We start from the raw sequence: 14,220 nt of genomic DNA on the forward strand, positions 1-14,220 counted from the left end.
TAAATGTCTTTATTTTTATTTTATCTCTGTGAGTGTTTTGCCTGCTTCTACGTAAGCGCGGCATGTTTGTGCCTGGTGGTCAAGGAGGCCTTCAGATGGCCCCAGTCTTGAGCAACAGATGGTTGAGCTGCCATGTGGATGTTAGAAGCTGAACTTGGGTCCTTTGGAAGAGCAGCCATTGCTTGTAACTGCTGAGCCATAACCCCTGCCCCAAGTTTTGCAGTTTTAATATTCTGGCTTTCCTTCATTGTGATTATATCTTCATATGGTACTCTTTCTTGATATACCCCCTGCTGTATTTATTTCTTTTGTATTTGCTAAAACAGAAGCCCAAGAGCACAAGTTGGAAAAAAGTTCCATTATTCAAACACAACTAGGAAGCACACAAAAAATATTTCAAAAAGAATGGCCTTAAAGATATCTCAGCTTTAATAGTAGGTTCACTTGGGAGCCACTTGCCCATTTGGATATGCAGTATGTGTATGTCAGGGTGTGAAGGGCATTGCTAGCTACTGTTTCCCACAGGCTCTTCACTTTAGGATAGTTCTCACTATTGCAGATGTGAATGGGATTCCACGTGAATGGACTGTTGTGCTCTCTTTTGTGCCATTTTTGTAAACCCAATAATTCTGTACAACTTTTTAAAAATGTCTTTTCATTTTACATATTAGAAAGTAGATCACGTGCCAACCAGAAACACAAGAGTTCCGATACAGTATACCATTGCAGCTTCTGGAATAAGAGCAGGTTTGTGGGGTGGGAGATGGCTCAGCAGGTAAAGGTTTTTGTCAAACAAGGCTGGCGACCTGAGTTTTATCCTTGGGACTGACATGAAAGTGGAAGAAGAGAACCAACTCCACAAATTTGTACCCTGCCACATATGGGCATGTGGCATATACGCACATACGTATACATCATGTACACACACAATTAAAATATAATAGTTTATAATGGGCTTATATAATACCAAATACCCTAGTGTGCTTTCTGTTGCTGTGATAAACACAAATGACCAAATCAGCATGGGTCAGGGAAGGGTTTATTTGGCTTATTTTTTCTGATCATGAAGGGAATTCCTCTACGCAGGAACTGGAGCAGAGACCATGGAGGGATGCTGCTTCCTGGCTTGCTTCCCCAGCTTGCTCAGTTTGCTTTCTTATACAACCCGAGACCAACCCCAGGGCTGGCACTCCTTACAGTTGGGCTGGGTTCTCCCAGATCTGTCATTAATCAGGAAAATGCACCATGGACTTGCTACAGGCCAATCTGATGGGAGCATCTTCTCGGCTGAAGTTTGCTCTTCACAGCTGATCAAACTTGTGCCAAGATGACAGGAAAGCTAACCTGCACTCCACACTTTGCTGCAGGGCTGGGGTCTTTCTTCTACTGCTGATACTCATGGCTCTCTACGGCCTTGTGCGCATGTGAAATGGTGCTTAGATATCATTGTTCTACACACAGCATTGCATTTTGACTTTTAGGAAAATTGCAGTTCATATAGTTTATATAAATACACTAAACTTTTTACTTCCATGTTCAACTGTAGGGACAGTAGAATAAGATTCTCAAGGTTTTGCCTATCTCTTTTACCATACATTTTTCTTTTCTTTCTTTTTAATTATTTTTTTTGGGGGGGGGGGTTGTTCTATTTGTCTGTTAGAGTAGATTCTCACTGTGTAGCCCAGGCTAGTCTGAAATGCATATATTTCAGGGCAGTCTTGGACTTAAATTAATCCTCCTGCCTCAAATTCCTTAGTGCTGGAATTACAACCACTATCTCTGGCTCTTTTCACCTTTGCCTCATAATTTTGGGTGTTCACTTTATATAGCATACACATCTACACCTTTAATCTTTGAATTTGCCTAAGTGAAAGGATTTCTGTAGGTTTCTTGTGATGCTGAGGATCAAGCCTCTGGTCTCACCCATGCTAAACAAGCGCTCTGGCCCCGAGTCACACTCTCATCCCTAAGGAAAATGCAATGAAACAAGTAATTGAAAGGCTCGCCCAGGAAGCTGTGTCAAGATGAAGTCTGGTAAATAATCTTAAGTAATTATGGTTAATTAAGATAATTACAATTACAGTAATTTGTATGATAGGTAAAAAAAATTTATTCCTATTAAAATATTTAAGTATTTATTTCCATAAGTTTCATGTAAATGAAACACAAATTTAAGTTCCCTTGTAGTCGTAGCAGATGAGATGTTCACAGACTTCATTGGGCAGAATTGCCATTCCCTTGCAGCTCTTTCCTCATGTTGACAGGGTACAGCACACTGGGGCCAGCGGCCTCTGCTGCTGCTGCTGCTGTGCGCTTCCTTTTGACTTCTGTGAAGCCTCCCCTCGTTTGGACCAGGCGCCATCTTAAGAACGTGGTTCCATATGGTATAGTGCCTCGTCCAGAGCCCTGTGCCGCAAAGCCGGTGGTTGTCCTGCTTACCCACCGTAAAGGCAGAAGAGCAGCTTAGTACTGCGTTCATCTGTATTTCACAGTTCAATTACATGCACACAAATCTGCACTGAAGGCAAGTAGATTACACTAAAGTGGATATGACTCATCATAGGATTGATTGTAGAATTTAAAATATTCCGGAGTAGAATTCCTGTGATTAGTGAGTGTTTTTGTTTAGTTTTCTACTGCTGTGATGAAACTCCATGACCAAAGAAAGTTTATTTGGCTTATACTTCCATATCAGTGTTCATCATTGAAAGAAGTCAAGACAGAACCTCAAACGTCAGGATCCTGGAGGCAGGAGCCGATGCAGAGGCCATGAAAGGGTGCTGCTTACTGGCTTGCTCCCCATGGCTTGCTCAGCCTGCTTTTTACAGAACCTAGAACCAACAGCCTAGGGATGGCACCACCCACAATGAGCTGGGCCCTCCCCATCAATCACTATCTAAGAAAATGCCCTATGGGCTTGTCTAAGAGCCCCTCTTATAGAAGCAGTTTCTTAACCGAGGTTCCCTTCTCTCAGAAGACTCTAGCTTGTGTCTAGTTGACATGAAACTGTCAAGCACAGTGTTGTTTGTTTTTCATGGGTACTGTGAACTTTCACATAACGTACGTATCTGAAGATTAATCTGAAAGATCGGAGGCCACGCCATTGCTGCCCATGACACTGACTCCTGTTGGCTGTGACGAATATGACAAGTGCTTGAGTTTTAATTCGTAAAAACAAAATGCTAATATTTTACCTATCTCCAACTTACTAAATGGTTTTTAATCTAAAGAATTTTTCAAGTTTAGCATCCTTTCACCTAAGCCACAATTTCAGACATGAAAATTGGCCAAAGTCTACGCTTAACTGTCTCATGCTCAGTAGCTCCTGCTTGCAATGGTGTAGTTAGGAGAAATATTCCTTCTTGAAAGATACTTCTGGGGTTGGAGAGATGGCTCAGAGGTTAAGATCACTGACTGTTCTTCCGAAGGTCCGGAGTTCAATTCCCAGCAACCACATGGTGGCTCACATCCATCTGTAATGAGATCTGATGCCCTCTTCTGGCCTGCAGGTGTGCATGCAGGCAGAATACTGTATACATAATAAATAATAAAGAAAAACCTTTTAAAAAAAGATAATTCTAACTATCAGAGTTCTTGGCAAGCTGGAGCAAGATTGTTTGATGACTTGGAATTAGCATGCTTGTAGCCTCCAAATTGTTGAAGAGACCAGTGCTGCTGCTTTAAAATTGCTTCTAGAGTACTTAAGACAAACTGAGACAGCGGTGGCACACGCCTTTAATCCCAGCACTCGGGAGGCAGAGGCAGGCGGATCTCTGTGAGTTCAAGGTCAGCCTGGTCTACAAGAGCTAGTTCCAGGACAGCTAGGGCTGTTGCATGGAGAAACCCTGTCTCAGAATACCCCCCCAAAAAATAAAAAATAAAAGACAAAGTCAATGTAGCTTCTACTTGTTGCTTCAATACACAGAGTTCATTTTAAATTTGTAAAATAGAAGTGCTATCTCTGAATATTTATTGAGATTTTTTAATAAATCAGACATGCATTCTTAATATAAATATAATGAAGCTTTATCGAAGCAGAAATAAAATATCTACTCAAGAAGTGCTCTCCACTTGGTGCCTAGAGGCCAGAAGCAGGTGGCTGTGGTGGAACACCTCAGTGGCTCTGAAAGGCCCTTCTCTGGTGGCCACAGCACAGTCTCCATCATTCACATGTATTCCTCACACTTAAGTTGTTGTTTTTCATGTTATCTGATTTTTACTGTGTTTGCCCAAAGCCCGCTACTGCCACTTAGTAAATGGCGCTTACACTAACAAATTATTCATGTTTAATATTCTTTCCCTGTGTCACAATGTAGGACAATCTAATTTTTCTAAAAGATCATCTTGATCGGGATAATACGTTCCACTGTCCCGACTCTAACTCAGCGTGCACAGCCACCCTCCCTTGTGTCCCTGTCCCAACTCTCTGCTGTTCCTTGTGAAGCCCCAATCAAAGAAGCCCCAGAGAAGAACACTGATTGGCATATTGTTTCATTGCCTTTGCTCTCCCTGGAGCTAGAGCTGCAGGGTTTATTCTACAAAGCCCTTACAGTTGCAATAGCCATTAAACTGTTTGCATGGTGTTGTTTATCAAGCAAGTGGTGATTTAAAGATAACAGTTTATTCCTTCAAGTATGATGTTTTCCAAATCTGCCTCTATTTGCTATGCAACAGGACACTTGGCCTAGATTATAAGGGCCACCAGCGGATGCTTTTGTTCTTATTAAAAATGTCTGTAGCATTGGCAGTTAATACTAGTTTTTCACATAGCCATTCCAACATTTTACTTGTGAAATACAAAAGGTAAATGAACCACTTAAGAAATAAAAGCATGCTTTGGTTGCCTTTCTTAGGTTTTTTTTTTTTTCAAACAAAATAGGGTCTTGCTAATGTAGCATAGCTGTATATTCAAGCCTCCAGTCTTCATGCCTGAGCCTTTAGAGCGCGGGGGATGCAGCGTGTGTCACCATGTCCCTGTCTCTCCTCCATGCTTTATCAGTTATCCTAGTTCATTGTGTATCCCGGGTTCTCTGTTAAGGTCCAAGAAAAGTTGATTCTATGAGCAAATGTCACTTATAATTAATGTTACTTTCTTAATACTAATTGTGCCAGTTTGCCGCCTGTCACTTTGATAAAATGCTGACTAAGAGGAATTTGGGGAAGGAGAGGCTACACTCCATCATTGAGGGAAGTCAGGGAAGGAGCTGGAGGCAGGAGCTGAAGGAGACACCATGAAGGCTCGCGGCTTACTGACTTTCGCACAGGCTAACATTCAGCTACCTTTCTTACTTAGCTCAGGCACACCTGCATAGGGATGGTACTGCCCACAGTGGACTGGGTATCCCACATCAATAGCCATCAAGAAAATATCCCACATGCATGCCAACAGTCCTTCTTTCCAGGTGTGCCAAACTGAACACCTTGATTGCGCATGTCTATTAAACATCTGTATCTATGCCAACATTGACAATACCGTAGTTCATTTATGGATTTGCATAAAGTACAATTGCTTTTAATCACTGGGGCCAATCATCTGCCAAGATGGCCATGAACAACCCCCTTCGCCCCCACCCCATGCCTGTCCCTTCTACCCTCTGTGGCTAGACTCTATTGTCTTTTCTAGACTCTGAGTTGGCTTTGTGGTTTGTTTTGACCGACAGAATGTGAAGCAATTTTGACATCCAGACTAGGCTTTTACTTGAAAGGCATAGCTCCCATTATTGCCCTCTTCAAAGGTAGCCAGCATGAGCCAAATCTGCTCATCCCACTGGGAGGCTTGTTAAAAATAAGCTTAGATGAAGATCTGTAGATGAGAGGATGCTGTGAGCCTGAAAGGGTTACAGAGGGACAGGGAGGGATGTCTACAGGGAGTGGGAAAGTGCCCCAAGCAAGCTGTACTTGCTTGCATCACAGAAATAACCAGAGAAATGAGATATGGGCATGTTTCCATGGTGATTTTGGTTGGCCTTCAGGATTGGTTGATTTGCCTGGTTTGGGTATTTAGCAAGGATGGAGCTGCCAGGGTTGGCTGATGTCGTGACTGGCAGAGTGACAGTCATAATTGCCTTGGATAGTTGCTACCTTTGGCTGACTTTAACAGGCCCTGCTGTCTAAGCAGTGGCTCCTGAGTCCATACTGCCTTGCAATGGCCCCATTGCAGTGGCTGCCTTGAGCAATGTTACCAGTTAAATCCTGTTTCTCCGGCACTTCAGAACGTGGCCTTGTTTGGAAATATGGTTGTTGCAGATGTATTACCTAAAATGAAATCATAAGAGAGCATGCTTGACTTGAATCCAAAATGGCTGAAACCTCTATGAAAGGGAAAATTTGGACCCAGACATGGATACAGGTACATAGAGACTATCGTGAGAAGGTACAAGCAGAGACCAGGTGACGCGTATGCTAAGAATGCCACATTGCCAAGCCTGGAGAGTGGTAGGACCAGTTTCTCTCACGTGCACAGTGTGCTTCCTCTCCTTTCATGTCATCCTGGAGATGGGTCATGGATCAGCCGTGATCTGGGTGGATCAGCCCAGGGATAGACTTGCACCCTTAACGAGGACGTTGCCAGAAGGTATCACATTTCAATCCAGTTAAAATTAAAATTCTCAGTTCTTCAGAAAGTTGTGTGAAAAGCAACTTATTGGGTATTTGAGGTGTTAGGAAAGGAGATGATATTTGATGCTAGGAACTCTTCAATACCTTCGAAATGATTCCAGACAGATTGTTTCTTCTAACCTCTTTGAGACCCTCCTACCAAAAATATGTCATTACTTATTGCAGAGTTTCCTAGACATTGTCACTTACTTGTTTTTTCAGAAGAAACATGATTTAACCCAACTATGTTAGGCTTGGCGCTTGATTATCCCAATACAATCATTTGCATGATTTGGGGTGCCATAATTGTTCCAAGCTGGTATTAGAATCTTAAATGTGGCATATCTTACCCAGAAATCTTTAGTGCTTTATAATAACAATAACATTATCCGCATTTTGCGGTGATAATGAAAATTACATTTGCAAAACTGTTCATGATAATGGGACATTCTGAAATGCCAGCAAAAGGAAGTGCACAATGGGAGAGGAGATTCGGCTTTACTCAGGCTTTACTCAGTGCACTTTGGCTGGCTGTGCTCTCAGGAGGGAGGCCGGGAAGAGCAGTGGGCGACTCCAAGCCACACCACTGGAAGGCTGAGTGAGCAGGGACTCTCTGTCACTGGTGTAGAGAAGGTAGGGGTGTTGTCATATTTAGCATACTGTTTGCTTTTTTGAAGATATTTTCATCAAGTGAAAAAAAACTGCATTTCGGAAGCTATGTATTTGCTATAATTTAACTTTATTCGGTTCTGTTCTGGTTGCTTATAACTTCTGATGAATAATTTATTTAAAATATGTTGGGGTGAGGGGTAGAAAGATTTCTCAGCGGTAAAAAGCCCTTGCTGCTCTTGTAGAGGATCCAGGTTTGGTTCCCAGCATCCCTGTTCACAACCATCCGCACCTCCAGTTCCAAGAGTTCTAATTTTCTCTTCTGACCTCTGTAGTGCACATAGATAATGCAGCCAAAACATCCATACACATATTAAATACACCTCTAGAATTTGTCTGGAAAATATATGATACATTCCGTTGTATATTTACCAGTAGAGTTTTCAGCTCAATGCCAAGCTAATGAACTTTAGCCTGCCTCCCAACTCCCCATGCACCGACTCCTGACTTTGGTTTGGTTTTGTTTTTTTTCTCCTCCTGTTTGCTAAGCAGTCTACTCTACTGTGCTGCGACCCAACGCTAGCCTGTCCTTTTTACATTCTGATTTGTGCTTGTTGTTCATCGTATTCAAACTCACAGAAAACCTAAGTCTGTGGGGGAAATACGTCTGCAAGGAACTTAAGAAATTCTTGGCTATGTGACTCAGTACAACACATGCTGCTCATTGAATTTTGGGTGTATTCTCTACCAATTAGGACATTTTGTGAAATTTTGATTAAATATTTCTTTTGACAACTTAATTACCCTTAATCCAGGAGGATTCTGCCCCAAACCGCCAAGACTATAGGAGTGCCAATGCATCTGAAATCTAAAATAGAGGGAATTAATTCCCTTGGGTCAAATTCATAAGAATTAATTTATCCTGGCCCGTATTCCCGTGGACCTATCTTTGCTCAGCTACTTTCAGGAAGAAAAATGTCATTTTTCACCTATTCCATTTGTTTTGAAACCACTGACCACAGCCAGCTGCAGATGTTGACTTTCCTAAGACCTCTCCGTTCTTGGTTCCAGGACATGCAATCAAGAGTGCCAAGTGTAGACGGTCGGAGGTGGCACTCCTAGGACTCGGGAGACAGTGGCAGGTGGATCTCTGTGAGCTGGAGGCCAACCTGGTCTAAAGAGCTAGTTCCAGGACTGCTAGGGCTGTTACACAGAGGAAACCCTGTCTCCCAAAACCAAACCAAACCAAAGAATGCTAAGCATGTGTTGCAGGTCTCAGGGCATTAGGCAAAGCCCACTTTCTTGTGGCAATTACATGTGATGTCTATGCTCCTTCTCCTCTGTGTAACTCTGAGAGCACTCAAAGAATGCCTGCCTCCAAGGCCATGGGACTCTCGCGTGGTAACACCCTCGGGAAAATTTACTGTTCAGACGGCGCTGGCAAGAAAGGGTGAGCATGTCTGGATTTGGTGTTGTCCACCCACTTTTTTTCCCCACCCACGTTTATAAAGCCACAAATACAGTCTCAGTTCTGCAGAGCCGGATCGTAGTGCCTCTGGCCAGCAGCCTCCTGGGGAGCCAAAGTCCTTGGGACTCCAGTCTCTGTTCCTTTGAATGTTTTCTTCCATTCCAGCAATCATTGTGTCTGATGTCATTAGACTTCTATGGGGCAAAATGACCCATTTTACAAAGTGCTCTGAAAAATCCAATGATACTGACTCAAGCACCTCACTGACCCATATTCAGTCTCCCAACAGCGCTTGGTTTTTCTAAGGCCAGGGCTTCTTGGAATGCAGTTACTCTTTGCTGTTGTGGCTTTACTGAGGGATAATGCTCTTTAATGCTAAGAACATATGGGAAGCTAGAGATGATTTGGTTGGTAAAGTGCCTGCCTTGCAAGCTTGAGGACCTGAGTTGAGAACCCCAGCACCCATATAAATACTGGGTGTGGTGGCATCTATAGTCCCAGTTCTAGGTGAAGGGGGTCCTTGGGTGCAGATAGGATGATTCCTGGGCTCACTGGCTTGCCAGTTTAGCCCCAAACATGAACAAGCTTTAACAAGCAACCTCATCTTAAAAATTAATAAGATAGAGAAAAAAAAAATAAGATGCAGAGATACCAGATGACCTCTGGTTTCCACACATATGTTTATAAGCATACATACACACACATGTGCACACATACACTTATGCTTACATCCATAAATACACACACATACACGCACATGTGCATGCTATGACACACATACTTTTCATATTTTATCACTGCCTCTCCAAGCTGTGTGACTAGAGTGAGTTACTCACTGAGTCTGTTTTCATAAATGGTAATTAAGGTCATTGTCTCAGTCAGTGTTCTATTGCTCTGAAGAAACACCATGACCATGGCAACTCTTACAAAGGAAGTATTTAATGGGGACTGGCTTACAGTTTCCGAGGTTTAGTCCATTCTCATTATGGCAGAAAGCATGGTGGCATGCAGGCTGCCATGGTGCTGGAGGAGCTGAGAGTTCTACCTTTGGATAGGCAAGCATCAGGGAGAGACACTAGGCCTGGCTTGGACTTTTGAACCCTCAAAGCCCACCCCCAGTGACATACTTCCTCCAACAAGGCCACACCTCCTAATCTATCTCAAGTAGTGCCACTCCCTGATGGCCAAGCATTCAAATATATGAGCCTATGGGGCCATTTTCAACCACCACAGTCACTAACAGAATTACTCTTCCGTTAGTGCTGACATGTAAGTAAATGAACATTGCAAAGGGAATTATTTAGCTTGGTAGCTTGGCATTTTTTTTTTTAAGGTGCTGGGCATGAGAACTAGGAAAGCACTCTGCCACAGAACCACGCCCATTTATTTCTGGTGGTGGGGATTCTGTAATTTCAATGGATTTTGTGCAAAGACAGCAGAAAGGAGCTGACTCATAACTTAATTGCAAAAGTAATCCCTACCATCCTATCTTCCTTTATTCCATCTTACCTGGGAAGTAAATGTTATTTAATAAATAGGAGATGTTTCATGGCTTGTTGTTGTTGTTTGTTTTATTTTAGAATGCTATTCTAGGATGTAATTTTTAAAAAGAAACCATGAAATGGTGATTCCAATACTCAGAAACCCTAAATCTCTTTCTTAGGCTTTAAATTCTAATGAATTTGACACCTGTGGGAACGATCCTGCAGGCTCTCTGTCCTTCCCTCTGTATGACCATCATGCTAGCAGACTTGACTGGGCTCCTTGGAGTGGCATGCAGATTATGAGGAAAGACTGTAGGATATGGGGCTCCATTATGAATGCACCCTGGCTGTTCCTTAGGCATCTGCTGGCCCTGGGCAGAAAGCACAAGAGTTCATTGTAATCAGAAGTTTCCTGTCCCCAGAGCCACTTGGGCCCAAATATCCAGCAGCTGCTTTCCAAATTACCACACAGAGGCTTATATCACTTATAAATGCCCAAGCTAATTATTAACTAGCTCTTACATTTTAGGTTAACCCACACTCCTTATGCTCAGACACATGGTGGTAACTTTTCTCAGTATGGCAAGCCCATCTTGCGTTCTCTGCATCTGGCCAATGTCTCCAGACTCTGCCCTTCCTCTTCTCAGAATTCTCTTAGTCTGTCTTTCTCACTCAATCTCCTCCTGCCCAGCTATCATCCAATCAGTTTTTATTTAGCAATGAACATAATTCACAGCATTTCTCCCTTTTGTCTAATTAAAAAGGAAGGTTTTAACCTTAACATAGCAAAATTATATACAACAAAAACAATTATTACGTAAGACTATTGAATCCATTTATATTTGGCAAAATTAGAAAAAAATATTCTATTATCTATCCTATCTTGGTGAGTCTAAACTTTCACATTAATTTATCTTTTATCATAACTAAGAAAAACTATAACTTTAACTATCTAGTCTTCAACTTCGTCAAGGACCTCAGAAGGGTAAACTGTTGCCTGATGTCAGGGACCTCAACTGCCTGGGCAGTCACCTAAAGATCCTCTGCAAAGCTGGGCTATCCAACTCTGGCCTACAGGCTTAGTGTAGCTGACAGACTTTTCTGTGAAGCAGGACTTTTGAAGGACTGTCCTTCCTTGTCTTGGCAAAGTGATCAGCTACTTTCCATTGTGTCCTGCTTGTCCAATTTGGACAGTGTACTGTCAGCAACTGAGGCAAGGGGCAGTTTCTTGCCCAGTGCCTAAATTTTGCCATGGAGAAAGTAAACTCCATATGGAGTTTTTTTCAATGCACATCATCTTCTCTGTAGTGGATTGTTGTTGCCAGGAGCAGACATGTTTCACTTTAATGAAACATATTAAATGCCACATTTTGTAGGTTTTTGAGTTGTTTGAAGATCATCTCTCTAAATATATCTGTGTGTGACCTTGAAAACATACCTAACATAAGTTTGACTATGTAGATGACTATTAATCTGTATTTCTGAATTACACATTAAAGGAGTTGCATAAACCTAATACCTTAAACAAGAGTAGAAATACACATACCGTATAATGAAATTAACTTTATATTTGTACCATAAACTAAAATCTATACCAATGTAAAATATTTTGAGATTAGCAGTTGCTTTTTGGATTAAAGTAGATTCAAAATTCTACCCCCTTTTCCATCATTTTTAGATCATATCCCCCCCTTTTTTATAAAATAAATTGACTATGACCAATAACAACTTGTAACTAACCTCCCTTAAATGAAAATGAACATTCATAAACAATATTTTAGGAATTTGGGCATAGTTCTCTAACTGCTCCCTGTTGACTGGGGGCACTGGTAATCTTATGTGGCCCCTGAGAAAACTTAAGAATTATCATCAAGTCCTGACTAGGATGTTTCATGTGGCTGATCCATCTCGGTCTGTAGCCTTGAAGCTGTTCTGGATGTAGAACTTAGAGGAAATGATGACAGAGGTGCTCTGAAATATTGACTCATCTGGGCCATCCATTCCCACAGGAGATTTTTCAGGGGATCTTCCTTAATCTAACCTTATTTTTTTAAAAACTCAGAATGAATCTACCATCTCTGATTTCCTGTAGAATAGAAGTAGAACCTCTTTCCCAGTGTAACCTATCTTTTGACTTAAATTTTTATGTCAAGATATTTTTAAAATACATAGTTTGGTTTAAACTAGCAGTTTTCATAATCAAATGTCTAGGTTCTCTGGGATTGTAGATTGTAGATTGGTTTTCTTTGCTTTATATGTAAAATTCACTTATGAGTGAGTACATATGATGTTTGTGTTTTTGGGTCTGGGTTACCTCACTCAATATGATGTTTTCTAGATCCATTCATTTGCCTGCAAATTTCAAGCTGTCATTATTATTGTCTGCTGTGTAGTACTCCATTGTGTAAATGTACCACATTTTCCTTATTCATTATTCGGCTGAGGGGCATTTAGGTTGTTTCCAGGTTCTGGCTATGACGAACAATGCTAGTAGCAGGATCTCTTAAAAGAGCCTCATGGTTTTTGCCACTATTACTGAGTCAGGAAGTCTCTTAAAGGAACCGCGCTTCTACTTGCCAGTAGCAAACAGAGACTACCCAAGAAGAAGCAGTAACCAAGAAGCCAAGCTTGACTCCGTCCATTACAATGTTTACCTAGCATTTTGTTGTTTGTATTCATTAACAGTATGAAGTAAGGTTGGAAATTTATGTTATTGATGGCTACTTGATTATTCAGATTGAAACACACACATCTCAAACTTAAAAACTAGCATCAACATATAAGAGAAAACATGCAATCTTTTTTGGATCTTGAATAGAAAGTGGGGAGACTCTTGGAGGAATTGAGGAAGGAGACAGAATGTGATCAAACTATATTCTATGAAAAATATTTAATAAAAAATTTTAAAGTAGACACTTGGAATTGACTTCCAACTTTGAAAATTTAAAAATTCTGCTGCCCTTGGAGGTTGATATGATGATATGATATGATATGATATGATATAGTATGATATGATGACATGATATGAAATGCTAATGATAACATGGTATGGTATGATATTATATGATATGATAATATGATATAATATGTGATATGATATATTATATGATGATATGATGTGATATGATATGATATGATATGATATGATATGATATGATATGATATGATATGGAGGTGGTATAGTGAGTAACCAAGGCTGAGCATCCCATTTTATTGCTTTGTTACAGATTGACGTTCTCAAGGCAGATCTGGAAAGTGCAGAATGGAAAGTTCTAGAAAATCTTATTCTGGAAGATGTCCTTGAGCAGATCGGCCAGCTCATCTTTGAGATTCATCTCCACTGGCCCGGCTTTGAGGTCAGTGGCAGCGAGAGCAGTGTGGTGAGGTTTTGGTACAGCCTCCTGAAGGAGTTAGAGCAGAAGGACTTCCGGCTTTTCCACACCTATAAGGACTTAACGAAGCCTCAGCTCTTCCTGAAGAAGGACATTTTCAATGCCAGCAGCTGTTATACGCTGAGCTGGGTGAACACAAGGTGGAAGTAGCGCAATACAAAGCAGTGTTTGCAGATAGCGGCGTCCGTGCTTCCGGTCATGGAGCTACGTGTCCAGCTTCCACTAGCGTGTTACCTGCGCCGGGCAGGGACCGTGTTACTGTCTCTGCAGTACATGAAGCCTTGAGCTTGACAACAGCAGCAGCAGGAAGAACACCTCTGCGTTCCCAGACTGAGACTTTTCTGTTTTGCCTTTGACAGTTGAGGGTGTGTCCTCTTCTCTCTCACTTGAAGGGCAGAAATACCCCGTCTGTGCCGGTTTCTGGTTTCCTTAAAATTCATGATGTGTCTATAGCTCACAAATTTACATTAAAACGAAATTGTATTCATTTCCACTTTTACTCGGTTGATCAGATTTTAAAACACACTGTTCATTTTAAGTTGGGACCCTCATTTAACCTTAACTCGCCTCCCTCAAGGTTTCTCTTGTCCAGCCAGTTAAAACTGTTCTTTAAGCCCTGTGGATTTTGGTCATTCCTCCTCAGCCTTGGCTGAGGCCATTCCATGCTCTG

At 41.6% G+C, this 14,220-nt stretch overlaps 1 protein-coding gene across 1 annotated transcript in view; it reads left to right on the forward strand.

The window, feature by feature from the left end:
* The window catches only part of Mettl24 (methyltransferase like 24), a 119,770-nt gene extending 105,780 nt beyond the window's left edge, over positions 1 to 13,990 (forward strand). The window contains exon 5 of the mRNA XM_038339815.1: positions 13,386 to 13,990. Coding sequence (XP_038195743.1) covers positions 13,386 to 13,700 — 315 coding nt within the window. The 3' untranslated portion in view covers positions 13,701 to 13,990. The remainder of the gene's footprint in view (positions 1 to 13,385) is intronic.
* Positions 13,991 to 14,220: the final 230 nt, after the last annotated feature.

Source organism: Arvicola amphibius, chromosome 8, assembly GCF_903992535.2.
Source record: "Arvicola amphibius chromosome 8, mArvAmp1.2, whole genome shotgun sequence".
Taxonomy (NCBI): domain Eukaryota; kingdom Metazoa; phylum Chordata; class Mammalia; order Rodentia; family Cricetidae; genus Arvicola; species Arvicola amphibius.